Source organism: Lytechinus pictus, chromosome 2 (assembly GCF_037042905.1).
Source record: "Lytechinus pictus isolate F3 Inbred chromosome 2, Lp3.0, whole genome shotgun sequence".
Taxonomy (NCBI): domain Eukaryota; kingdom Metazoa; phylum Echinodermata; class Echinoidea; order Temnopleuroida; family Toxopneustidae; genus Lytechinus; species Lytechinus pictus.
Genome location: NC_087246.1, coordinates 47,557,501 through 47,581,229, shown reverse-complemented (window position 1 = coordinate 47,581,229; position 23,729 = coordinate 47,557,501). Strand labels below are relative to the sequence as shown.

The 23,729-nt window shown below is 35.0% G+C and overlaps 1 protein-coding gene across 1 annotated transcript; it reads left to right on the top strand.

Annotated features, from left to right (window-relative positions):
* Positions 1-15,492: 15,492 nt before the first annotated feature.
* Positions 15,493-22,128, top strand: LOC129271267 (uncharacterized). Its single transcript, XM_054908651.2, has 2 exons — positions 15,493-15,668; positions 20,102-22,128. Exons 1-2 carry the CDS (start codon positions 15,575-15,577, stop codon positions 20,566-20,568), a joined length of 561 nt encoding a protein of 186 aa, XP_054764626.2. The 5' UTR covers positions 15,493-15,574; the 3' UTR covers positions 20,569-22,128.
* The last annotated feature ends 1,601 nt before the right edge of the window (positions 22,129-23,729 follow it).

Sequence of the window (23,729 nt, the reverse complement as noted above, 5' to 3'; positions counted from 1 at the left end):
GGAGTTGCTTTTAAACTTATTTTGGGGAATCATGCTCCCAGCATTTCAATGTTATACTATGCGATTGTTAGAGACTGCAGTGTTCTAATGACCACGAGCCAAAGGATGCAGTTTGACCTTCGACTAAGCACTGATTCCCGGCTTTGCTCATGGCAAGATTAATAGGTCTGTATTCTGAAGTCGGGATTATATATTTCTTATGTTTACTATTTTGTTTCTTTTTGCATTCATAATGAAGAAAAACAGACAATTATGAACAATTTGAGTGTTAAATGAGTTATTAAATTGAGTGTATACTGTTAGGGATTTCACGTTTTTGAGCGATTTGCGACTGCATGCACTTACGATGTGTTGCATAATTTCGGAACCGCATACCCAGGGGTCGCAAATTCGGTCTCAAAATTTGCGCGAGACATGAAAGAAAAAGGTAAGCGAGCGACGCGGTCAAAAAAAAGAAATCGCGGCGGATTTATCGCGAAAATATCGTGGGGGGGGGGCTGAATCAGCCCTCCCGCAGTATTATTAGGGTAAAGCCTGAGTTCAGAATACGGGCCATTGTCTTGTACTTGTAGCTCCATCATCTCATGTGATTATTTACTAAAGTCTCATTCAAAGTGGAGAATCTCCTCTTCCCACCTCTTAGTTTGAATTATTTATCTTCCATCCTGGTAAGAGTTCGACGAAGATCAGAGGAGCGTTTCATGAAAGGACTTGTTGGACGCCATGGTAACAATGCTTCTCAGCCAGTCATAATCGAGGAAAGAAGTCAGATCGGACAACTTGTTTGACAACATGTTGATGAAACGGTCCGTATATAGTTCTAGCCAAAAATGAAAGAAACATCTAGTGATATATCTGTGATACTGTTAAAAAGTGCTAATGCCTGGATCAGCCCCCAGCAAAGACGGTTGAGGGCAACACTGCCATACCGGGCACGGTTTTTAGCATGATTCAATTCAACGTGTCTATATATAGGGTTTGGCAAAGTCAAGTAAATGCTTGAGGCATGCTGAAGTATCAACGCCTCTTCAAGGAGGCATTGTGGCTTAGCATTACAGCTACTCCGCGGGACTTTCCCTCGTCAAAGGTTTATTGTTCACGTTCCACCCGACAATGACTTTCTATTCAAGATTCTTTTACTGTTATTGACGCTTTTGACATAGGTCACATTATTCAATTATAGCCGTATTCTTCGGAGATCTTTGTACATACATGCATAACAATAACAATCATATTCTTATTCTTTTTTTTGTGAGCGCGTTGTGGCAGTAGGCCTGCTTCAACTATTAATATTAGTTACTACTACCAATGATAATGATGACAATTAATAATAATAATAATAGTAATAATAATAATAACATCACGTAGACCGTAGGTTAACGTGATCTCTGAAGAGACGTTTGTAAGAAACACGTATTGTTAGTTCGGAATGTCACCTGATTGTGTGGGGGGGGGGGCAAAGGCGACTGTTCCTATGGTTTTTCGAGTAGTGAAAACAAGAATTGAGGAAATGGAAAAAGAAGGAGGAAATGGGTAAATGAGGAAAAAGGGTAAAGAGAAAAGAAACCGTGTTCCCTTGTTCCTTGGTACTAACGTTCCATCTGTCCACTGAGAGGATCGTCTCTACCATCATGAAGAACATGACCATTCTGCAGGAGGATAAAAAAACAGGGAGATATTCAGTAATCTTCCGATGGTTGCCTATAAGAAGGACCGCAGTCTCCACAATTTACTTGTGCGCTCCAGCTTACCATCCACGCCTAGTGAAGAGAATCAGGGGACCGTCAGATGTGGAAGAAACAGATGCAATACCTGCAACTTCATATTGCATGACAATAACCTGATCTATGTGATAGTCTGCACCGCATGTGATATGGTCTACGTCGGTGAGACTAGCGAAGGATGGCCGACCGTACGAATGAGCATCTACGTTCAATCCGACTGCACACCGCAGGACTGCCAGTTGCCCATCATTTCAATCTTATTGGGCACTCCATCAGCACCTTCAGGACCTGTGGTATCAAGAGAGATCTTCTGGAGATACAGATGAGGAGAGCCCGAGAAGAACGCACGATCCACCCCTTAAGATGTCTCCAACCAAAGTGAATCAACGCAACCTTCCGATCCTCCCTACGAATTCTTAGTTTCTTGACGCCGATCTGTGCTCATTCTCCGCTGTGTTGCCGTCTCTCCTTCTTCACGTTCTTTCTTTCCCCTCCCTTCTCTCGCATTTCCTCTTATCTCGCGGGTTTACTCTTGCCTCCTCATCTCCTTATTCTTCACCTTTCTTCTTTTTCTTATTTTCTTCTTAATTCTACATCTTCTCTCTCTCTCTCTCTCTCTGAGTTCACCCTTTTTCACTATATTCTGCCCTCTTTGCTTTTCTATACTCTCTCACTTTGTATTTTTTTACCCATTTATTTTGCCTTCGTGCCTCCCCGCGCTCTCCCCCTCTCTCTCTCGCTCTTTCTTCCTATTTTTCATTCTTACGTAACAAGCGCCCCTCTGTCTGGTTCGTCCGTATCCAAGGCGCTACCTGAGAGAGTACGCGCTTTACTGTTTTTATCATGACGCATTGTCAAATCTTGATCATTATCAAATGAATCATTAAAGGACAAGTCCACCCCAAAAAAAGTTTATTTGAATAAAAAGAGAAAAATCCAACAAACATAACACTGAAAATTTCATCAAAATCGGATGTAAAATAAGAAAGTTATGATATTTTAAAGTTTCGCTTAATTTCACAAAACAGTTATATGCACATCCTGGGCCCCGTAACACAAAGCTTAGCAATGATCGTATAATATTTTTCTACGATTGATTGCATTGACTATAATGTACGATCAATCGTAGAAATCAAGCGTACGATCAATCGCTAACCTTTGTGTTACGGGACCCTGGTCTGTATGCAAATGAGGAGATTGATGACATCATCCACTCACTATTTCTTTTGTATTCTATTATCATGATTATACGAAATATGAAATATTCAAATTTTCTCCTTCGTTGTCAAGTTAAACAACAATAATTCCTCCCTGAACGTATGGAATTAGCATTGTTTAATACTACATGGTTCAGTCAAGTTGGTCCATATTGTCAAATTTGTAAAAAATGATATAATGTAAAATTCAAACAATAAAAAGCAAAAGAAATAGTGAGTGAGGGAAATCATCGACTGTCTCATTTGCATGTCACCCAGGTGTGCATATTACAGTTTTTTGAAAAATAAGCGAAACTTTAAAATGTCATAACTTTCTTATTTTACATCCGATTTTGATGAAATTTTCAGCGTTATTCTAGTTTGATTTTTCTCTATTTATTCAAGTCAACATTTTCCTGTGGTGGACTTGACCTTTAACAAAGCCCTATGGGCGAAAATTCGTGAATTCTATTTCGTGACGGAGTTTTTATTTCATCTTGAGTTTATTTATATATATATATATAAATATATATATATATATATATAAATCTGAGTTTGGCCTTTAATTTCTCCTAACTCCAAATTTTACACAATGCATATTTGATATCATTCAAAAGATCATTTAATTCTCTTTAGAGTGAGATCCCATACACTGACCCGAGTCCAGATAAAACCAAATTCGCCAGAATTTGTGACCAAGTTGGCTCGTGGGCGTTCACATTTGTCACGTTGGCGGCAAAGTCCAAGAGTCAGCAATAGTCAACACGTCTTCAGAAACACTGTCTATCCATGCATCACCCTGTTATATCTAATCTACTGAAGATCGAAAGGATACTCGTGAAAATGAACACCCTTTTTATTTCGCTTTCAAGCTTTCGAAAAAAAATACATGTAGCTCCAATTCTGACCGTAGGCTTAGTAGGTACCTAAAGTAGAAACCAAAATGAAACCCAAGCTTCTTTCTTTCTCCGCAGACACAGAATGCAACTTCGCCTAATCTCACATTTGATACAAACTTCGAATGCTGATCACGTACAAGAAGTACTAATTGGATGTAGTTTCGAATACGTGGTGGTATTCTGACTGCAGAAAAAAACAAAGTTTCGATTTATCGAGGCTTGTACGAGAGCGTAGAAAAGAAAAGAGGCTTCTGTCGAATGACAAGATATTTTTTCAATAAATCTTGTAATTACGTTCGCTTAAGATGACTGCAATTATCTGCTTCAGTTATATGTATATATGAATTTGATATATGAATATTATGATTTAGTTATTCTTTTTTAAACTACAAATGGCATTTATTTAGGGGCAAACCTCGATTAGCATTTTGCTATTGTGTGATGCACGCTTTCATGTAAATGCATTTGACAGTGACATTTGGTAATAAATTCAACTAAATTCAAATTGATTTTTGATTTTGATTTGATTTGATTTCAGCATTTTTCCAACAGAAATAATTAACAAACATAATGTACAACATAAAGAAAAAAATAGTGATACATTTCTTTTTACAAAAATAAATACAAATAATCATTCATTTGCAAAAATGTATATAGATAGTATTAGTTTGCAATATTATAAGTTGTACTTTGTTGAGTAGACAAAAAAAAAAATGCTGGAGACCGCTACCATAAGCAGTGCTTGACTAGGGTAGCGGCCTCAAAACGTATTAGCGAAATAGACAAAAAAGAACGAAGTACAAATCAAGCATTGACTTAAATTAATTATAAACAGATATTATTAATACGATATTTACATGCAAGAACCTTGTATGCCTGATATTATGCATGTGCACATTTGACGTATTTGCATGTGTTTGTGCATGTGCAAACGTGTGCGCGTGTGCAAATGTATATTTAAAATTGTATGTGTATGTATAAGTGTGTGTGTGTGTTGAGAGTGGGTGTGCGTGTATGTGTGTCGGTATATGAGGGTGTGGGGGTAGTATTAATTAGGAATTATTGAATGGTTCCAGGATACAGCTTGAAATGATAGAAAAGTTTGATACTATGACTTAACTTTTTTCATTTTCTGATGTAACAGTTTATGAGATCAGATAGAAATTAAAAATTTACCAAGAAAATTGAAAATTGACCAAGACCCGTAGAACTCTTTTTATATATATGCATAAATTATTCAGAATTGTATTTGCGTGTCATAAATTTTTTAAAGGATGATTTGAATGAGATAAGAGAGGGACATTGTTTTAAGTATTGTGGTAAGGAATTCCAGGTATCTGGTCCATGATGACGAACTGATTTTTGAGCAAGAATAAGTTTGGGGTTGTGTAGATGATAATCAGAAGAGTGGCGGGTTGGATTTGCATGTATATTTGAATTTAAATTGAATATATTTTGGAATAATGATGGAAGATTATTGTAAGTGTATCTAAACATAAATATACCTGTTTGTAGAGTGTGAATATTCTGTATTTTAAGTGCATTTAAACGCTGAAATAGAGGTTCTGTGTGGAAAATATAATGCGAATGAGTAACGTTACGAATTGCTCGTTTTTGGAGAAGCAGAAGAGAGTTTATTTTCGTTATACTACAGTTACCCCATACAATATTGCAATACATCATATGTGAAAGTACTAGGGAGTTGTATAGAACCAATAATGATTTTTCAGAAAGAAAGTCTTTTAATTTGTAAATTATTCCTATGTTTCTTGATATAGATGTATGTACATTGTGTATGTGTTCATTCCATGTTAGATTGGAGTCAATTGTTACTCCCAATAATTTGGTAGAGTGCTTTTCAGTAAGAGGTAAACCGTCAATTGATAAATTGGGAGCTGGTAAGTGTGGATTAGCTTCTCGAAAGTGTATAAAATTGGTTTTGCTTATGTTAAGTGAAAGTTTGTTTGTTTTAAACCATTGGGATATTTTAGAGAGTTCTGAATTAAGAATATGAGTTAGAGTATCTAAATTAGCATGGGAATAGAAAATACTGGTATCGTCGGCAAAAATTATGAAATTTAGAATTGGGGATGAATTTATGATATCATTAATATAGATAATAAAAAGTAGGGGTCCCAGAATTGATCCCTGTGGTACGCCGCACTTGATATTTTGTTTTTGTGAGTTTTGAGATTGGAAATGTACGTATTGTTGTCGATTATGTAAATAGTCTTCAAACCAGGATAGTGCTTGTCCCCTTATTCCATATGACTTTAATTTATGAATTAATATTTTGTGGTCGATTGTATCGAAAGCTTTCGAAAGATCCATGTTTTTCTGGTGAAAGCTTCAATAATTTTGTCGTACATATATAATAAGGCATAATCTGTTGAGTGTCCTTCTCTAAAACCGAACTGATTAGGAATAAAAATATCATTGTTTTTCAGAAAAGTAAAGAGTCGTTTATAAATATTTTTTTCAATAATTTTAGATATTGATGGTAGTAAAGATATGGGCCTGTAATTGCTGATTAAGGAGGAATCTTCTTTTTTATAAATTGGTATTACTTTTGCGAGTTTCAGGGAATCCGGGCATTTGCCTGTTGAAAGAGAGAGATTAAATATATTGGATAGTGGATGAGCAATGTAATGAATAATTTGTTTAAGCAAATAAACACTAATTCCGTCATGCCCACAAGACTTGCTAGATTTCAGTTGTTGAACAATACTAATTATTTCAAGTTCATTAGTTGGTCTTAAAAAGAGTGAGTTTTCACATGCTGGAGATAGGAATTTAGTGAAATGTGAATCATTTACATGAATGTTTGAGGCCAGATTGGGACCTACATTAGTGAAATAATCATTGAATGCATTTGAAATTGTTTCTGGGTTAGTAATTTCTTGACCATCAACAGTAAAACTATTTGAAATATCATGTTTTTTCTTACCTAAGAGATCGTTGACAGTTTTCCATAAAAAAGTAACATTATTTGCGTTTTCCTCTATATTTTTTTAATAGTACAGTTTTCGAGAAAGACGAATAATGGATGTCAATTTATTTCTATATTTTTTGTATTTGTCAAATTTTACCTTACATTGAGTTTTTAGAGCTTGCTTATAGAGTTTATTCCGTGTTGATATTGATCGTTTAATGCCCTTTGTGATCCATGGTTGTTTATTCTTTTTAAGGACCTTATCTTTTACAAGAGGTATGTTTTTGTTATAACAATGTAAGAGTTTTTTAATAAATATTTCATAAGCAACATCGGCGTTAGTTTCGTTCAATACTTCATTCCAATCTTCTTCAGCTAAATCAGTTTTTAGTGCATCGATGTTGCGTTGGGTTTCTTTTCTGTGCATTTCTTTTTTGTTTTTATTTGTATGTTGTTGAATTTTAGCTTGATTAGAAATAACAAATATAGGTAAATGGTCCGAAATGTCAGAATAAATTATGCCATTTATGAAGTTTTTGTTAGTTACATTTGAAATGATATTGTCAATGAGGACGTACTTGATATTCGTGTCGGATTACTAATATGCGGGTGGAAAGGGTATGAAAGCAATGAGCTAATAAATTTTAGAGTGTAATTATTGTCAGTATTAATAAGATTAATGTTATAATCTCCCATTATGTAAATGTCTTTATTTTCCCGAGAAATAAAACTAAGACAAATCGTAATTGAATGTCTGAACAGCCATTCAGAGCCAAGCATCTCTGCCGATTTCAAAGTAAACGACTGCATCTGACAAAATGTATGCAACGAAAGGTTAAATGTATGATATTATACACTCTTAATAATGTTGGGCAACATACTGTCCACACAACAAATGGTTTAAACTTTATGCAATTCTGGGTAGTTTTAAACCAATAATGTGTGCTTTGGATGAAAACTACAAAGTATTGGTTGAAAACTACCTAGAGTTGGATACATTTTTAAATCAATTCGTGTGTGGACAGAATGTTGCCCAACATTTTGAGAGTGTAAGGTAGTAAAGAAACTACTAATGCTGGTCATATATTTTCTGAAATATATTGATAAATTTGGAATAAGATTGCTTTAGCATACAGAGACACACTGCACTTGATTCATTGTCATTATAAATGTCTCTATTCCCAGAGAGTTAACCTTTCTTTTGTGTTTCATGTTGTTTCTCCTCATATGAATGTTAGAAAAAGACCAGGTATTCATTAAAAAATGTATTTAGTTTTAAGATGAAATATGCATTAGCCGGGATGAAAAACATGCATTCAAGATATCAACTTTAATGCGAAATAAATTATTGGATATCGTAAAGACCCATTTCCTATTCATAACGCAAACACTGTGCATTAAGAATGGATTTAGTTAGAATCGATATGGACTTGTTTACCTCGTCTGTAGTCAGAACAATATAATGTCTTATGATACACAGGCACGTGTTGCAGTAAATAGTCATGACTTCTTAAAAAGAATTACTGAGGTTTATTTTTTTACAAAACAAACACGTACCTTGCGCCCACACATGTATGTTTAAGAAGGAAACGATGAATGGCATACCTAAGCACCTTCAGAGAAATTTGTATCCCGTATTGAATTTCTTCTTGAATGTTAGGAACGGTACCATTATTTTTCAGTCCCTTTATTTTGCTATTTGTTTCAATTCAACGTAATCTAATTAAATCATATCAACTTATTATAACCCGTATAGAAATAAAGTCTGATGGTATTAATTAAAACTTAAGAAATGAAAAACAAATAGGGATTGTCTCTTTCATAATGGGAAAATATTGAAATTCGTTCGAAAAGAGAGTCATTGAAAGAGTCTGACAATCTGAGATTGTATCAGAAAACCGAAAATCAAATGACGATGATTGATGATGATAACGACGATAGTGATGGTGATACTGCTGCTGATGATGGCGTCAATGACGACGAAAAATATGGAGATAATGATATAATGGAACAAATGTTAATGATGATGATGATAATGATGAAGCCTAAGATTACTATGAAGCTGAACTTTATGAATAATGTAGGATATAGTTTACAAGCAAGACCCTGTTTCTAATGCATCTCCTCTACATACTTGAACAAAGGAAAACCGAATGGGGGCATTCCTGTAAAACCACGACCCCGTCTTACAAAGAATTGCGATTGATCCGATCATTCTTTCGCTACTTGTCCAAAGGTTCATGAAAAAGTCTGCATGCTGTCCTTGCCATGACTAAGCACCAAGCGAAGATTCAGAGCGAGGCTAGTGGCCCTTGGTCCCTTAGAGCTCTGATAAAATTGTAGGCTTGTTCTCCCCCCCCAAAAAAAAAAATAAATAACGGGGAAATTGTCTTCGTGATAACTGGTTAGAACCTTATTTTATTTTTTCAATATGCCTTTTTTTTAAACCGACCCCAGCAATGGTCAACCCTCAACCTTGCGTTTAGGACAGAGACATGATAATACTGTAGTCTAGTCAATCGGATGACTTATTTGCTTGAACGTCTTCTTAACAACTTAAGTCAAAGGATAATTCCCGGAGGTAATTCACTGAATATCTACGGGCGTGAGATGGGTATTTCTTGTTTCATACATTTCAATATCAATTCTACTCAGCAAACACAAAATACTTTGTTTCACACAATCATTTTCTCTTCTTTACCTAAATTACCAATTCGCAGAAATCGTAGTATGACCATGCATGTAGGATAAGATGATCACATTACGCGCTATTCGCTATTGAAATCCCAACCTCGAGGTATATAGTGCAAAGCTGAATGAATCTGGTACCTTGGGGAAAACGCCATAAAAGACAACGTTTTCATTCAGCAGTGATCTAAATGAAACAACCGTATCGGGATTTCTCTATACCCATAAGCAATGCAATCAATTCCACTTGTGGCAACTGAATAAATCCTGGGCAAGTATCACTTCATCCCTCTTTCGTTTTCTTGAAAGCAACGTGGAACGGGTAGAGGGGAGGGGGCTGTGGACACTTCTTTCAGTAAACGTGTAAAAAGGGAAATGACCATCTATAATTGTGATTTTTTTTTGCATGATGTCTATTTTATGCCACATGTTTCACCACGTGAGAAACTGCTGAAAAGCTGTCAAGAGTCACAAGCATCATATATCAACTGTTTAGATTTATATTTAGCAACCCATCCATCGACCATGCCGACAAACGGGTTTAATGAATACTTGAATAGGTAAAACCTATATGAAACAAATAATCAGTTTAAAATGAAACCATTGGTGCTGAATAGTAATTAACATATACCAGTTTCATGGAATCAATACGTAATTTGTAAATGTCTTTCACAGGCAAATGACTCAATTTTATATGGGGTATGAAATGTCCCCGGTTGACAGTATACATGACCTGTATACAGCATTAAGTTTAGTTTTTCCACCGGTTGCAAAAACAGCATTGTACTATGATTGTGATTTATAAGGCAATATTAATAAAATTATATAGTTTGACATGGGTAGCTTGAGGCTTACATCGATTTGTCCTATTGTTTTACTATTATAGCTCCAATCGCTAATATATATATATATGTATATATATATATATATATATATATATATATATATATATATATATATATATATATATATATATATATATATATGTGTGTGTGTGTGTGTGTATTATGTCATAATTATAACAAATGAACGTACATCGCTGAAATTTGGTAATAATTCAAATTCAATTCAATACATGGAACAATGTTATCCATTGTGTAAAATACCTCTACGACGCTAGAATGTGTTTTTTCTTTATGTTTGCAACGATGGAATTATTGGAAGTAGTCACAATTCTTTGAAACATATAAGTATAAAATTCAAGGAATTATATTTTGGGACATGCTATTATTCATGCAATTTTAAACTCATGATGACTCTTAGCTGCTTAGTGCGTAAAGATGAGGTAACGAAGATACGAACTAAAGACAACAAGTGAGCGTTTCACAAAAGGACTTGTCGGACGTTTTGTACGAAAATTCCTGTTTTATCCGGCAGTTACCATAGGAACTGTCCTCCTCGGCCAATCAAGATAAAGGAAAATTGTCAGATGCGACAACATATCGGACATAAATCTTGATGAAACGCTATCCAGCTCATCGGTGAATATGACCATAACACTGTCACCACCAAAATCACTGTAGCATTCTTCCTTTTTTTTTCTTTCTCTTCTCTCTCCCTCTTTCTCCTTATCTTTCTCTGAGCTAAGTATTCTACTACCATGTTCAAATTGAGATACGATTTCTGACCAAGGTCAAGGGTAACTTATATAGCTCTGTGATACACCTTCACGTATCGCAGATATGAAAGCTCGATGCCGAAGGATAAATGATCGACCGGACATCCTACCGCTGCCACCAATGGAACATGTTTATGATAATTTTTCTCTCTTTTTCTCCGCTTGCTGATTTGTTCTCTATTCAAACATGATAAACGTAGATTTTTAAAGCTATACTACATTCAGACATTACCCAATGTGCAGCTTGCCAGCAACCAAGGAAATATTTGCTTTACCCTTAGGTATATGCTCGAACAAAATTAATCTGTCTTTTAACTATGGCAATCTTAACACGTCTACAGGCTGCTCTTCTTTCATGATGTGAATAAATTGAGTGAACGATTAATATCATGTACGTTTGAAGCTATATAGACTGAGGGACTTTGATCAACGAAAGATATTGGTAATGCACATTAACTAGTGACATGTATGACTTTATAGGGGTCGATCCTCAGATTGAATGTTCGATTCTAGTTTGAGTGTTCTTCTAAATTAAAGAATAAATGTTCGCTTTCTCTGCAATATGGTTCGTTCTCCAAGGAATGTGACGTCGGGTCTACCGATGTATTTTTTTATAATTCAGACAGTCAAATACATATTTAGTTTTCATGACGGGAGTTTTCATAGCTTTCTTACTCTTGTTGAAAGGACTGGCATTATTTTGAAGTGAAATGGAGACATTCACATATATACTATTAAATAATTATATTTGTATCATGCGCTGGATTGATACCCAAATTATCAGATAAAGGTCAAATGGAATTAAATTCGTTAAGTTATTTTTTCAGTCTGAAAATGAGATTGAATTTTATGATAACAGATTCATAACAATTTTCTTAATTTGTCCGTCTCCGAGGGTTTCAGTGGTCAAGAAATAACAATGGTTTGTTGCTTTGAAACAATGCTTGTACTTTCATTATTTCATTTGAAAAAGTATTTTCACCGGTTTCCCTCCAAAGCTATTGTACCCTTAATGAATGGCCGATCGTCAACAAAACGGAGTGTCGAGTATGTCTGAAAGCTTGCCTGTAAAACCTTTTCATTTTTTTGAAATTATTGGAATTCAAGCCTTATTTAAAAAAACAGAACTTTTTTAATTTCTTGACCCTTTTCTGTAAGTGAGGTATCAAATTAAAGAGCAGATATTGAACTTTTTTTCTAAATGTGATATCCTTTTGAAACTCAGATACCATCCGCCAAATGACTTTTTGGTATCCTTTCTTCAAATTATTATTGCTCACTCGTGCGTGAATAAGGAATAATTGAAGTTATTTCAAATGAAAAAGAAGTCTCTAAGCTTTACAATGATAGGTCATTTTGTATATCTGTGATTAAGTTATGATAAATCATCAATAAATCTCGGTTTCCTTTTTTGTGGAACGCGCTGTATTATTTAAGTCACATACTCATGACTTCGTGTGTTTCCTAAAAAGTCATTTTTTTGAAAAGCTCTCTTTGTCGTCAAGAATACTTTGGACATAACTGCGCCTGTTTAGAAGTTCCTTTACTGAAAATCCTGCCACACTAAAAAGGACTAAAAATGATTTAGAAATATCGGAATCTATATCCAACTTAAGAATGAATATAATTGCAGATTTGCTTTTCTCATCAGAGAAAGGGAATTCTAAAAATATCGTCTCCAGGAATCAATACTTATTTTTGTACAAAATGATTCTCCAGAACTATAAGCTACATATTCTTTGGAAATTGAGATAAAATATAAATGGAATGAGTGCCGTGACGTGATTACTTGTCCCATATTTCAAGATGCATTTAAGATTTGAACACGTACGCAACAAAACATCCACGCCCCTCGTGAATGAATGATGCTATAAAACCATTAGGAACTTCCGTATGTCTCCAAAATGGACTGAAATGTATCGCAACTCGACTCTTCCCATAATCCTTCAAATCAGTGTCACGGAGAACTAGATTCATCACCTGAGACCCCTCGCCACTCGTTACGTCACTTTCATTTCGTAGACGATGACGTCATACTCGTCGGAAGAGGGTGAAACCTTGGAGCGTCCAAAGCCCTTGGCGTGTCACTCGTCGCATGGCCACATGCGACAGGGAACAAATTTGGCGCCTTTTGATACGTGGGAGATGCGGAAGAGTAGATGCGTGTTTCACGTGTATCACTTTCATCGTCATATCTACTCACTCCTCATATTTCATTATTGAACTATAAGTAGTAAATCCACACGGTGAATAGTCTGAACTTGAGCCCGCGGGACATGTCCGTCTTGCTTTGTAATACCAGTTTCTTACTTTCACAAGAGTGACAATATTTCGAAATTGTTTACGCATGTAATTGGGGAAAACGGTGAATGACGACTCAAAACCCCTCCTCACGTCATGCACGTATAGGAACTATATAGGTCTGATTAAAAAAAATACTTGTCCATTAACAAATGTAATCCCAGACAGAAATATACTATGTGGGCGAGGATTCAAAATCAACAAATGAGACTTCGATCTGCAGGAATAAAATACTTGAAGTATTCCATTATGACGTCAGCAATCTCGTAAGGTTGACGTGGATTTTTAAGAAACTTTTTATTACTTGTATCAACGTGGAGCGTTGTGGCCCAGTGGATCAGTCTTCGGACTTTGAAACAGAGGGTCGTGGGTTCGAATCCCAGCCATGGCGTAATTTCCTTCAGCAAGAAATTTATCCACACTGTGCTGCACTCAACCCAGGTGAGATGAATGGGTACCCGGTAGGAAGAAATTCCTTCAATGCTTTGAGCGCCTAGGTAGCCCAGCTAAAGCCGGGGTAATAATAATAGCAGGGCCCGCTGGGAGAACAGTTTTCGGAACTGAAGCGGCTTCCCTGGGTAAATATACCTGTATTATTATTATTATTATTATTATCATTTAAATTGCCAAGCATGAGGTAGTTGCCACTCATCAACTTTGATTTAAAATGTATTTCTAATTCATGATTACCCGCCATTTACACGATCAACAATACGTTTGCCAAATAAATAAATCAGAGATGATACTTTCTGAATTGATACATTTTCTTGCTAATACAAAATGTGTTCGGAGTTGTTGATTTGGAAAAGAAAATAAGTGCGCATCAATGAATTGTTGAAATTTTCAAGAGAAAGAGAGAGAGAAAAATTGAGAAGCTCAAAATTGAAAATTTCATCGAAATCGGATGTATTAAATCAGAAATTTATTACATTATTACTTTTCTTGCGTTTGCACTGGATAGTTATCATGGGCATCATGCAAAAGGAGAAATCGATGACATCACACACTCACTACTATTTTAAACTTATCATATGAATGATGATTTTTTTTTAATAAATATTTTCAGGATTAAAAAGTGTAAGTCTTGACTCAGTCCCTAATCAATGAGGTCAATCCGACCTCATTCAGACCTTGGCCGCTGTTCATGCGATCGTCACCAACAATTAAACGCGCATATAGAGCCAGATGTAAACTATAAGATTGTGTAAGAATATATGTATATACATACATACACATCCACCCACCCTCCCTCACACACATACCCACACGCACACACCCTTACACACCCCCACACACCCTCTCTCGCTCTCTCACACACACACACATATACATATATACATATACATGTATGTGTATGTATATATATAATATATATATAAATATATATATATATATATATATATATATATATATATATATATATATATATATATATATATATATATATATATATATACAGAGATAGAGAGAGAGAGAGAGAGACTTTAGGCCAAAAGTGTACATACACCCATGGAATTCAGTGAATTTTTTTCGCTTGCCAAGTATCGTAAAATTTACTATATCTTCAGAAACATAGATACTTCCATGACGAATTTGATATCAAATGAAAGAGCATATTAAGCTGTTTTACATGATTGGAATGCCGTTGCAATTAAAGTATATTTCAGGTGGAATTTTTTTTTTGAAAAAATAGTAAGATTCGTGACTATTTTATTCTATTGTTTATTATATTTTCAAACATCGTTTCAAAGAAATATATATATGTCAAATCTATGATTTATAATACATTTTCTATCATGACATGTCACCAGTGAACAGAAGAGTGTAATCTGGAATGTTTGTGTTGAGAAGTAACTAGCACAAATATGAAATGTCTTTGTCATTTTTTTATTTTGTATTTGTCTAAAATATGAAGATTTTTTGGGAAAAAATGCCACCTCCTGATGAAGAAGTAATGTGATGAGTGTCCGATTTTTGCAAAAAAAAATTGTCTCAAGACTTGAAAATTAAAAAATGCCTAGAAGCCACGCAGTCACACAATCTTGTGCAGCGAAATTTGGTTGGGGGAGGGGAATTCAATCTGCCCTGATTTTAAACATAATTTCCATTCCTTTTTTGTCCCCTCACAGATAGCTTTATCAGCCCATCGGGCAACGATTCTGTACTTTCTTCTGCTACTTGTCTTTCTGGCTGTATCTCGTAGTCACCAAGATGCCATGCCAGTATGTTCCATGCGGTTGATACCTCGTTGGCTTGAAGAAGCGTGTGAAGGACGGCGAAACAGAGACGCCAGTACACGTAGCACACACAGTGAGTAATCTACGTCTCATGCTAAAGCTGCCTGCACAAGGCCACGATCCGATTTTGGAATAAACCAATTTTGCTCATTTTCTGAAAATGTGAATGAAAAGTATCCTTTTATTATTTTGAGGTTCAAATTAATTGTAATAATACTAATATAATTTTTTTGGATGATTGCAAGCCTTTATTTTGGAGCACATGCCAAAGTAGTTTCAAATCGTAGCCAAACGTGCGATTGCTATGACGTCATTACGACTAAATATTAAATTCGCTTTTGTTCTAATCATAGGATGATAACATAGTCACAGATTTGAACATACGTATTCGTACGATGATTTCGAACATTACACAGTAAGTTATTCCATGTCTCAATATTAGCATCAAATTCTACTACGTTTTATTCCAAAATCGGGTCGCAGACCAATCGTAACATTATCATATCGTAACATTATCATTATCTAGAGTATGTCCAAAATAAAACAAATAATAACCTGGTTTCAGTGGATGTAGTCCACTATCCCTTCCCATACTCCGGTATGTCCAAGGCGAGATGAACGTAAACGCTATCTTTTTTCAGATTTTTCCTCTGAAAGATAACTACAACCAAATCGCCTTTGAAAATGAGAGTTTTTCCTAATACCTTCACCAGTTAAAGTTCTATGAACTAATTAGAAAGGAGACGAAATACCGATATCACTCATGCTTAAAAGTTTGAGCTGTATGGGAAATCTAACTGGGTAATACTGAAGATGTTCTAGGGTTAAATGTGAAATTTGTCATAGACAAACGATTACATCGTTTAATCATAATCACTGAGAGTCACAATGCTTAATGTTTCATTCATTCATGATTAGCTATATTAGGTTGATAGTCTTTAAGTCACAAAATATTGATCACCAACATTATTTTTATGCTCTTATATAGATGTGTATACAAGTGTAATTTTGTTATATCTTGATGAGATGAAACATATTATAAATTGCTTTTTACCATGCAATGCAATGTCTTTAGACAAAATAATGTCCAATTCTGAACTCATGTCTACATAGCGCATGGCTCGTGAAATAGAATAGGTTTTGGTTTGGAACAGTTATTGTATCTATTTCCTTTGTTATGTTTGAAAATAAATTGCTCTTTGTTTGATATCACCTTTAAAAGATCGCAGTTGTGAAAGTCTGAATGTATTTGACAAGGAAGTGCATTACTTCATTTCATTAGCCCTTATTTGATTTCAAAAGAAGCTCTCCCCACAAATTCAACTGCAATGCCTGATTTGAGGTTTGTCACTATCCATTATACATGTTGGCTAAACTGAGTACTCTTATTTCATCCAGTTTAATTTGTTCGATAAACAACACAAATAAACAAGGTGAAATTAAATTCAGTGTTTTCTATTCGGAAAACATCTTAGTGACTCAATGTATTATTTTAGATTACGCCATCGTAAATGTGGGCAGGTAATTCCAGATACACCGGAGCCCACGTACGAATCATTCGCGCCAAAATCTTCTTAATGTTCTAAATAACAAAATCAACATCAATGTAAATAGACTCATCTCAAAGGCATATATCATTCCACTTCATTTCAAAAAATTAATTGTTCGATAGCACGGACTCTTTTAAATTTTTAAGATAAGTTCGATGAAACAATATACATTAACCATGGGCATGATGGGGGTCTGATCATATTTAACAGTAATTCGTTGGTTAACATTTGACGTTTCGTAATATATTCAGAGAGACAAGGTTAGGTATTTGTAAAATTCATAATGACGTTTAATACTACGGTTGATAAATCACTGTGCGTAAAAGTAGGTGTGCGTGTGATGGTGCGTGTGTGAATCCGCGCTCGATGGATGGACGTCTCCTAATTTAAAGTAAAAAGGAACAGAAATGAAAATACGGTTGATTTTTTTAGGAAGGGCCGTTGAGATTTCACGTGGTTTGCAGGTTTGTGAATATTTCATTAAACTGTCCAGGGAATGTGGTCTTCTGGATATTGAATTATTTATTATCTCAAATCTCCATTTATAATACACAAGTTGACCATTTCAATATAAAGGGCTTTATCGATTTCACTAGTAATAAAATAATTTTCTATTTTTATGATAGGGAGTTATCTTGTTAATCTTGTGGGTTAAGTTAGGCATGTTATTGTGATGTATCAAGTAGAGCAAATTTCTATTTTGGCTAAATAGTCGTAAAAACGTACGTAAAAATATAGTAAAGCATTGATGATTGGCAATCTGCAGAAAAGCATGGCCTGGAAAATATACATGTCGTTTCATATAAGAAGAGATAATCATAATTGGGGAAAATATATTTATGAACTTGAGAAATGGGGATTATAATATTTGTACGTATATAAAGAAAATACGATGAAAACTAAGACTTAAATCTTAATTGCAATCCCACGTATGCAGACCGGTTAACATGGTCAATTGCATCGGCCAAATTGACAAATGAGAATGAATACTGGCATGAAAAGGTGCTTGTGACATGTTTGTACGATATAAATGCTGTGATTAAGCAGGATTCGGGAGGACAGGAAATTAATTTCGTTCAGCATTTTTTTCATTGCCTGGATCCATTAGTTCTCTCTTATCTTACTAATTGTCCTATTTTAACTTAAAGAAATAGAGATATTAATATTTTGTGGGTTGATATGAGGATACAGTTCTAATTACCATTTAGACGATATTATGAAAAAACCCTGAATAAATATACGCTGAAAATTGTTGTGGTTCAAATGTGTTGAGTACTGCACCTCATGTAACTCCAGATAGGATCCATATAACCCAAATGACACACATATCAAAGTGAGCACCATGGCGCGTTTAACCGCCCTTATTGTGTGTCACACGCACCCCACGCACATTCAAAAGTCACATTACACAGTCCCGTGAAATGCAACAAATTGAAGTACGTCAATGTGCCACATGTGATTTCATGTTGTGTGTGTGAACGTGTGTCGTGCGACAAACATGGCCACCTGTATAATATGTTGTGTGTGTGTCACCTTTTGTGTGTAATTTGAATCACATTGATCGTATGTGGGGAAATGCGGACTGGTGAATCGAAATTAAAACACAATGATATACTATCATTGATTGTTTGCTTTGTTGGACAACATTCGTTTTTATCATATGCATAATGTAAATAAGTGTTTCATGTACACATATTCGTATTATCGTTAAAGAAGCATTGGAAAAAAATATTTCATTTATATGTATTTTACGATATTAAACGAAAAAGGGATATGATATTTGACATTATTGATGAACATTGAAAAATCGAATAAAATATCAAACTAGACCAACAATTATTACAAACATAGTTGTCAGTAAGATAAACCCAAGCTGAAGACATTATATTTAGAATGGCAAAATGAAAATATTTTATTTCTGTAAAATTTGAATACTTAGTGCCAGGAAAGCACTCTACCATTAAATAATTAAAACATAAATACACTAACGAAACATAAAAATACTTTAAAACGGCACGAGTAAAAAAATTTAAGAAATCGCGCTTTAAGAAACAGTTTGATAGGCAAATATAATAGCTTTTAACATTAATGGAGCTGATTTTTAAAAATTCCAGACAAAAAAGTGCATATTCAATGTACAATGCAAATGCAATAAACAAAAATTTATCCATGCAAAATTCAGAAATTTATCCATGCAACAATTTCCTAGGCACAAACACATTTCTTGTGCCATCATCCCCCGGATTGAAAATGAATGAATATAATTATTGGTTGCTTTGAAGCATATTTAGGATTTGCCTCTATCTCTTTTCCTCTCCCATTCGGTCCAATTAACTCCGGTGAAATTTCGTTTACATTACTACGAGTATCAACCTGATTTATTAAGCAATTTCCCTTTGTTGGTTATTTAAATTGTCAAGTATTTCATCAACTCCTGGATGAGCTTTGAAGATATAATTTGCTCGATGATAAATTATGTTAAAACTAAGAAACATCCCGAAAAAAATGAATGTTTGCATTTCATCACCATTAAAGCGTGAACGCACACTCGCCTATACAGTATAAAGACGAGAAGGTATTTCAACATCTGTGTTAAAATGGTCGTTGATAATTCTATTTTAAGAGAATTAGCAATAAAGGTGAAATATATTTGTTGTTGCCTTACACATACAGAAACTTTCCAAGATGCATGTTGTATACGGAAGTGTGTGACCTCGATGGTATTCGCATAACATTCACCTTTTGGCAGCATTTGCAAGTTTACGCGTATGTGGATGACGCTGTGGATGTGCGTGTGGGTTTATTTGTACGTGTATGTATGTGTGTATGTACACAAAGGTGACGGAAACAAGTAGTCTAACTGTCAATCAGAAGCGTACATTATCTTGGAACTGCATGTTTACTCTCACGATATTTTCAAATTGTGTCTTTTTTTTTCCTTATACACAATTATTAGGAAGGAGGCCTATTTCCCAACCTCAAAGATTTGGAAAGAGAACCTGGGATATTAAAGGCGTTTCATCATCATGGTCACCTCTATTGGAAAGTGATCTTCATGATAAATATACACACATACTTTCAGCCGATTCTCAGATAAGTGATTCAACCCGATATGTGCCTGCCTATTTTTCGTCATCGTCATCGTCATCAACATCGTCCTCGTCGTCATCTTCGTCTTCATCAATATCATCCACAACGAATCAGCATCTATTTCGGAATCGATTCACCAGACAAGGCGCGAATATCTACCTGGGATTAAGAGAACATCACCCGAGGAAAGATGTACTCAAGCGTATACAACGAAATGTCCGGATACCAGTTAGGGATATAGATACCTTTACTAGGCAAGCTATAAAAGAGACTATAGACAAAATATTGAAGTACGGCTCAAGGAAAAACGCCAGAACTGTGAGAGCGTCGTAGTACTATGTTACAATAATCATGTACCATATTTTTGGGGTGCTCTTACTTTTTGTGTTCTTTTATAATATGTATTTAATGTGTCTTTGTAACGTATTTGAGAAGTTTACACACTTGATTTTCTATTCCGAATTGGAGAGGAAAGACTGTTCCAGGGTAATACAATTGGGGTTCGTCTAACCACGAGTTGTAATAAATTAAAGTTAAACTCGAATTAAGGTTCATCTCAAATTGTGTAAATTAAGATACAAATCTGAGTTTTATTCAGAATTATAAGAAGTTCTTGCCGTGTCCAAATTTAGACTTTTAATTCACTTTTACTTCCGGATGAGTTTCACATCGATTGGTGTTTTCTCTTCGTTAATTAGCAGTGATTAGATTATTGTATGATTATGTTTACGTCTAGTTTGTGTTGAATAGGATACCTGCTTCCGAAATCAGGAATTCCTGAAGCATAATTTTAGGTTTCTATAAGATCTCTCGTAAGTTTAATCCTCAAAGTTATAATTAACTATTGACTACTACTATATATCATTGCATATACCCGTATACTATACGGTGTCAACTTGAAATAAGACGTGTTAAAGATGATGTATTTTGCGATTATACATGAACATCTAGTTCGGTAGGAATAATTATTTAATGTGTCTTTGTAAAAAAAATTATCAGAAGAAAATAAATAAGGGCCTGTAATGTTCTGCAACATGAGAATGTAAGGCGATTATTCCAAATATTTCACATTTTGTAAGCCTTTTGATGCCAAAGTTTTAGACAGACTTCAATGTATTTCGGAGTTGTTTTATTCGGATAGGCTAGGGAGTTGTTTTATACGGATAGGCCACAGGAAATTACTTTTATGTAAATTTTTTTGACATAATCTTCCACTGGAAAATAGAATAGGCTTACGTATAATATAGCAAACAAACCTCATTAGCATTTCAATCATCATTGAAGCATATGTCTGACTTTGAATTTCTTTCCATCTGATGGGTATGACCTAAATTTAGATGAATTTTTTTCATACACTTTTAAAAAAAGTTGACCTAATATTGGGTAAAATTGGAACATGTACGTTACTTCGCTGGGTAAAATTATTCCAAATAATTAGTAAATTTTACGCAATGTTGCGTTGAAATGTTATCCTTTAAACTTGCATATTGCTCAATGTGGGGGGAAAATACACATGAAACATGCTTGTTCCCTTTCTACTCAATATTGGGTAATGTTTTACTCAATCTTTTTACAGTGTAAAGACAAATTCGGATGCATACACATTTAAGTAACGTTAGTTAATGATTACCATACGAATTCTATTTCGAAGATTAATACATATTTTTATAATAGTACCGTATACCATAACTGTGCTTGTAGACTGAAGAAACAAAATATCGATTAATAGTCAAAGATAAAAAAAGAGATAAATTCACAATATTATTGTTCGTGAATTACATCATGTTTGCCAAAGAGGGAGAAGAATTTGCATATTTATGGAGATGCATCTAAAGAAATAAATATTTAATTCCTTGAAAATTTATGGTTTACCCTGAATAAAGACATTGCCTTAAAATTACAATTGCAAGGGGAACTGTTATCATTGGTACTATCATCATTATTATGATTGATGTTATCATTATTTCATCATTATCATTACATTATAATCGTTATTTTGCTGATTATTATTTTAATTGTTGTTGTTATAATTATTATTATTATTGTTGTTGTTTATTAGTACCCCGCGAACCACACGATATTGGGTTGCAATCATCAGTCATCATTTTACACCTTTAATTACTTTTATTGTGTGTCTGATCACGTATGCAGTCATTTGATTAGCCTATAATCTAGGCGGAGGTGGCAGTTATTGTCTGTGCAGTTATGCTGAACGTAAGCGATACGTCTGATCTGGCGAAGACTATGAATTTGTCTCTGCGAAGCAGCCAACGCAGCCACAATCAATGCAATGCGTATAGTCGTTGCCAGATCAGACGTATCGCTTGCTTTCAGCTTAACAGCAAAGACAATAACTGCAGCCTCCGCCTAGATTATAGGCTATCATTTAATGTGGCCAAGGTTACGTGTTACATATCCATGACGTCAAATACATGAATTTTCCTCAAAGAAGCAAACATGTTTAAACGTTTCAAACGCGTTCATCTGACTGAAACCACCATTTCTACTTTTATTTCCATGACCGGTGCCAAAAGGTATTGGTATCTACATGTATGTCAACCTTGCAAAATAGACTACTACTTTCTTCTTACACTACTATTACTACTACTACTACTACTACTACTACTACTACTACTACTACTACTACTACTACTACTACTACTACTACTACTACCACTACTACTACTACTTCTACTACCATAGGCGGAGCCATGGGGGCGAGGGGCCCGGGCCCCCTAATTTCGCAGCCCAAAAAAGAAAAAGGGTATTGTTATCTATGACGACCTTGCAAAATACTCTTGACTACTACTTTCTAATTCTACTACTACTACTACTACTACTACTACTACTACTACTACTACTACTACTACTACTGCTGCTGCTGCTACTGCTATACTACTACAACTACTACTACTACTACTACTACTACTACTACAACTACTTCTACTCTTACCTACTAATAATAAAGCACTCCTGTTTTCACCTCTGATGCTTCACTTTGATGTTGTGTCGACACATAATTTACACTCTTAAGTCGAAGAAACAATAACAAAGTTTGGGGTAGCCATGATCTAGTCCTAATGAGAAAAAAGCCTACATAAACGCTAAAGCGCGTCGTCCAGGTACAGGCAGCATTATCCTTTGGAATGATCAGTCACAATTAGCAACGTACGCACGCGCATGATGTTAAGCTAGCTTAGCAACGTGTATAAGCGCGGCAGTGCCGCATACAGTCGTTGTCGGGTGGATCTGGGGACCGTTTCATGAAAGTTGTCAGCACTGAAAAATTGTCTTCATCCGACAGTTACAGTCAGAGGCCAGTGCTTCTTAGCCAATCAAAACCAAGGATTTCACTGAAATTGTCAGCACTGACAAGTCGGTGCTGACAACTTTCATGAAACACCCCCCTGGTCGAGATGCGAAAAAGTGAATACATTCGCGTATATACAGCTAATTCACTTAATGTGTACGGGCATGCATGTCCATGGGTTTAG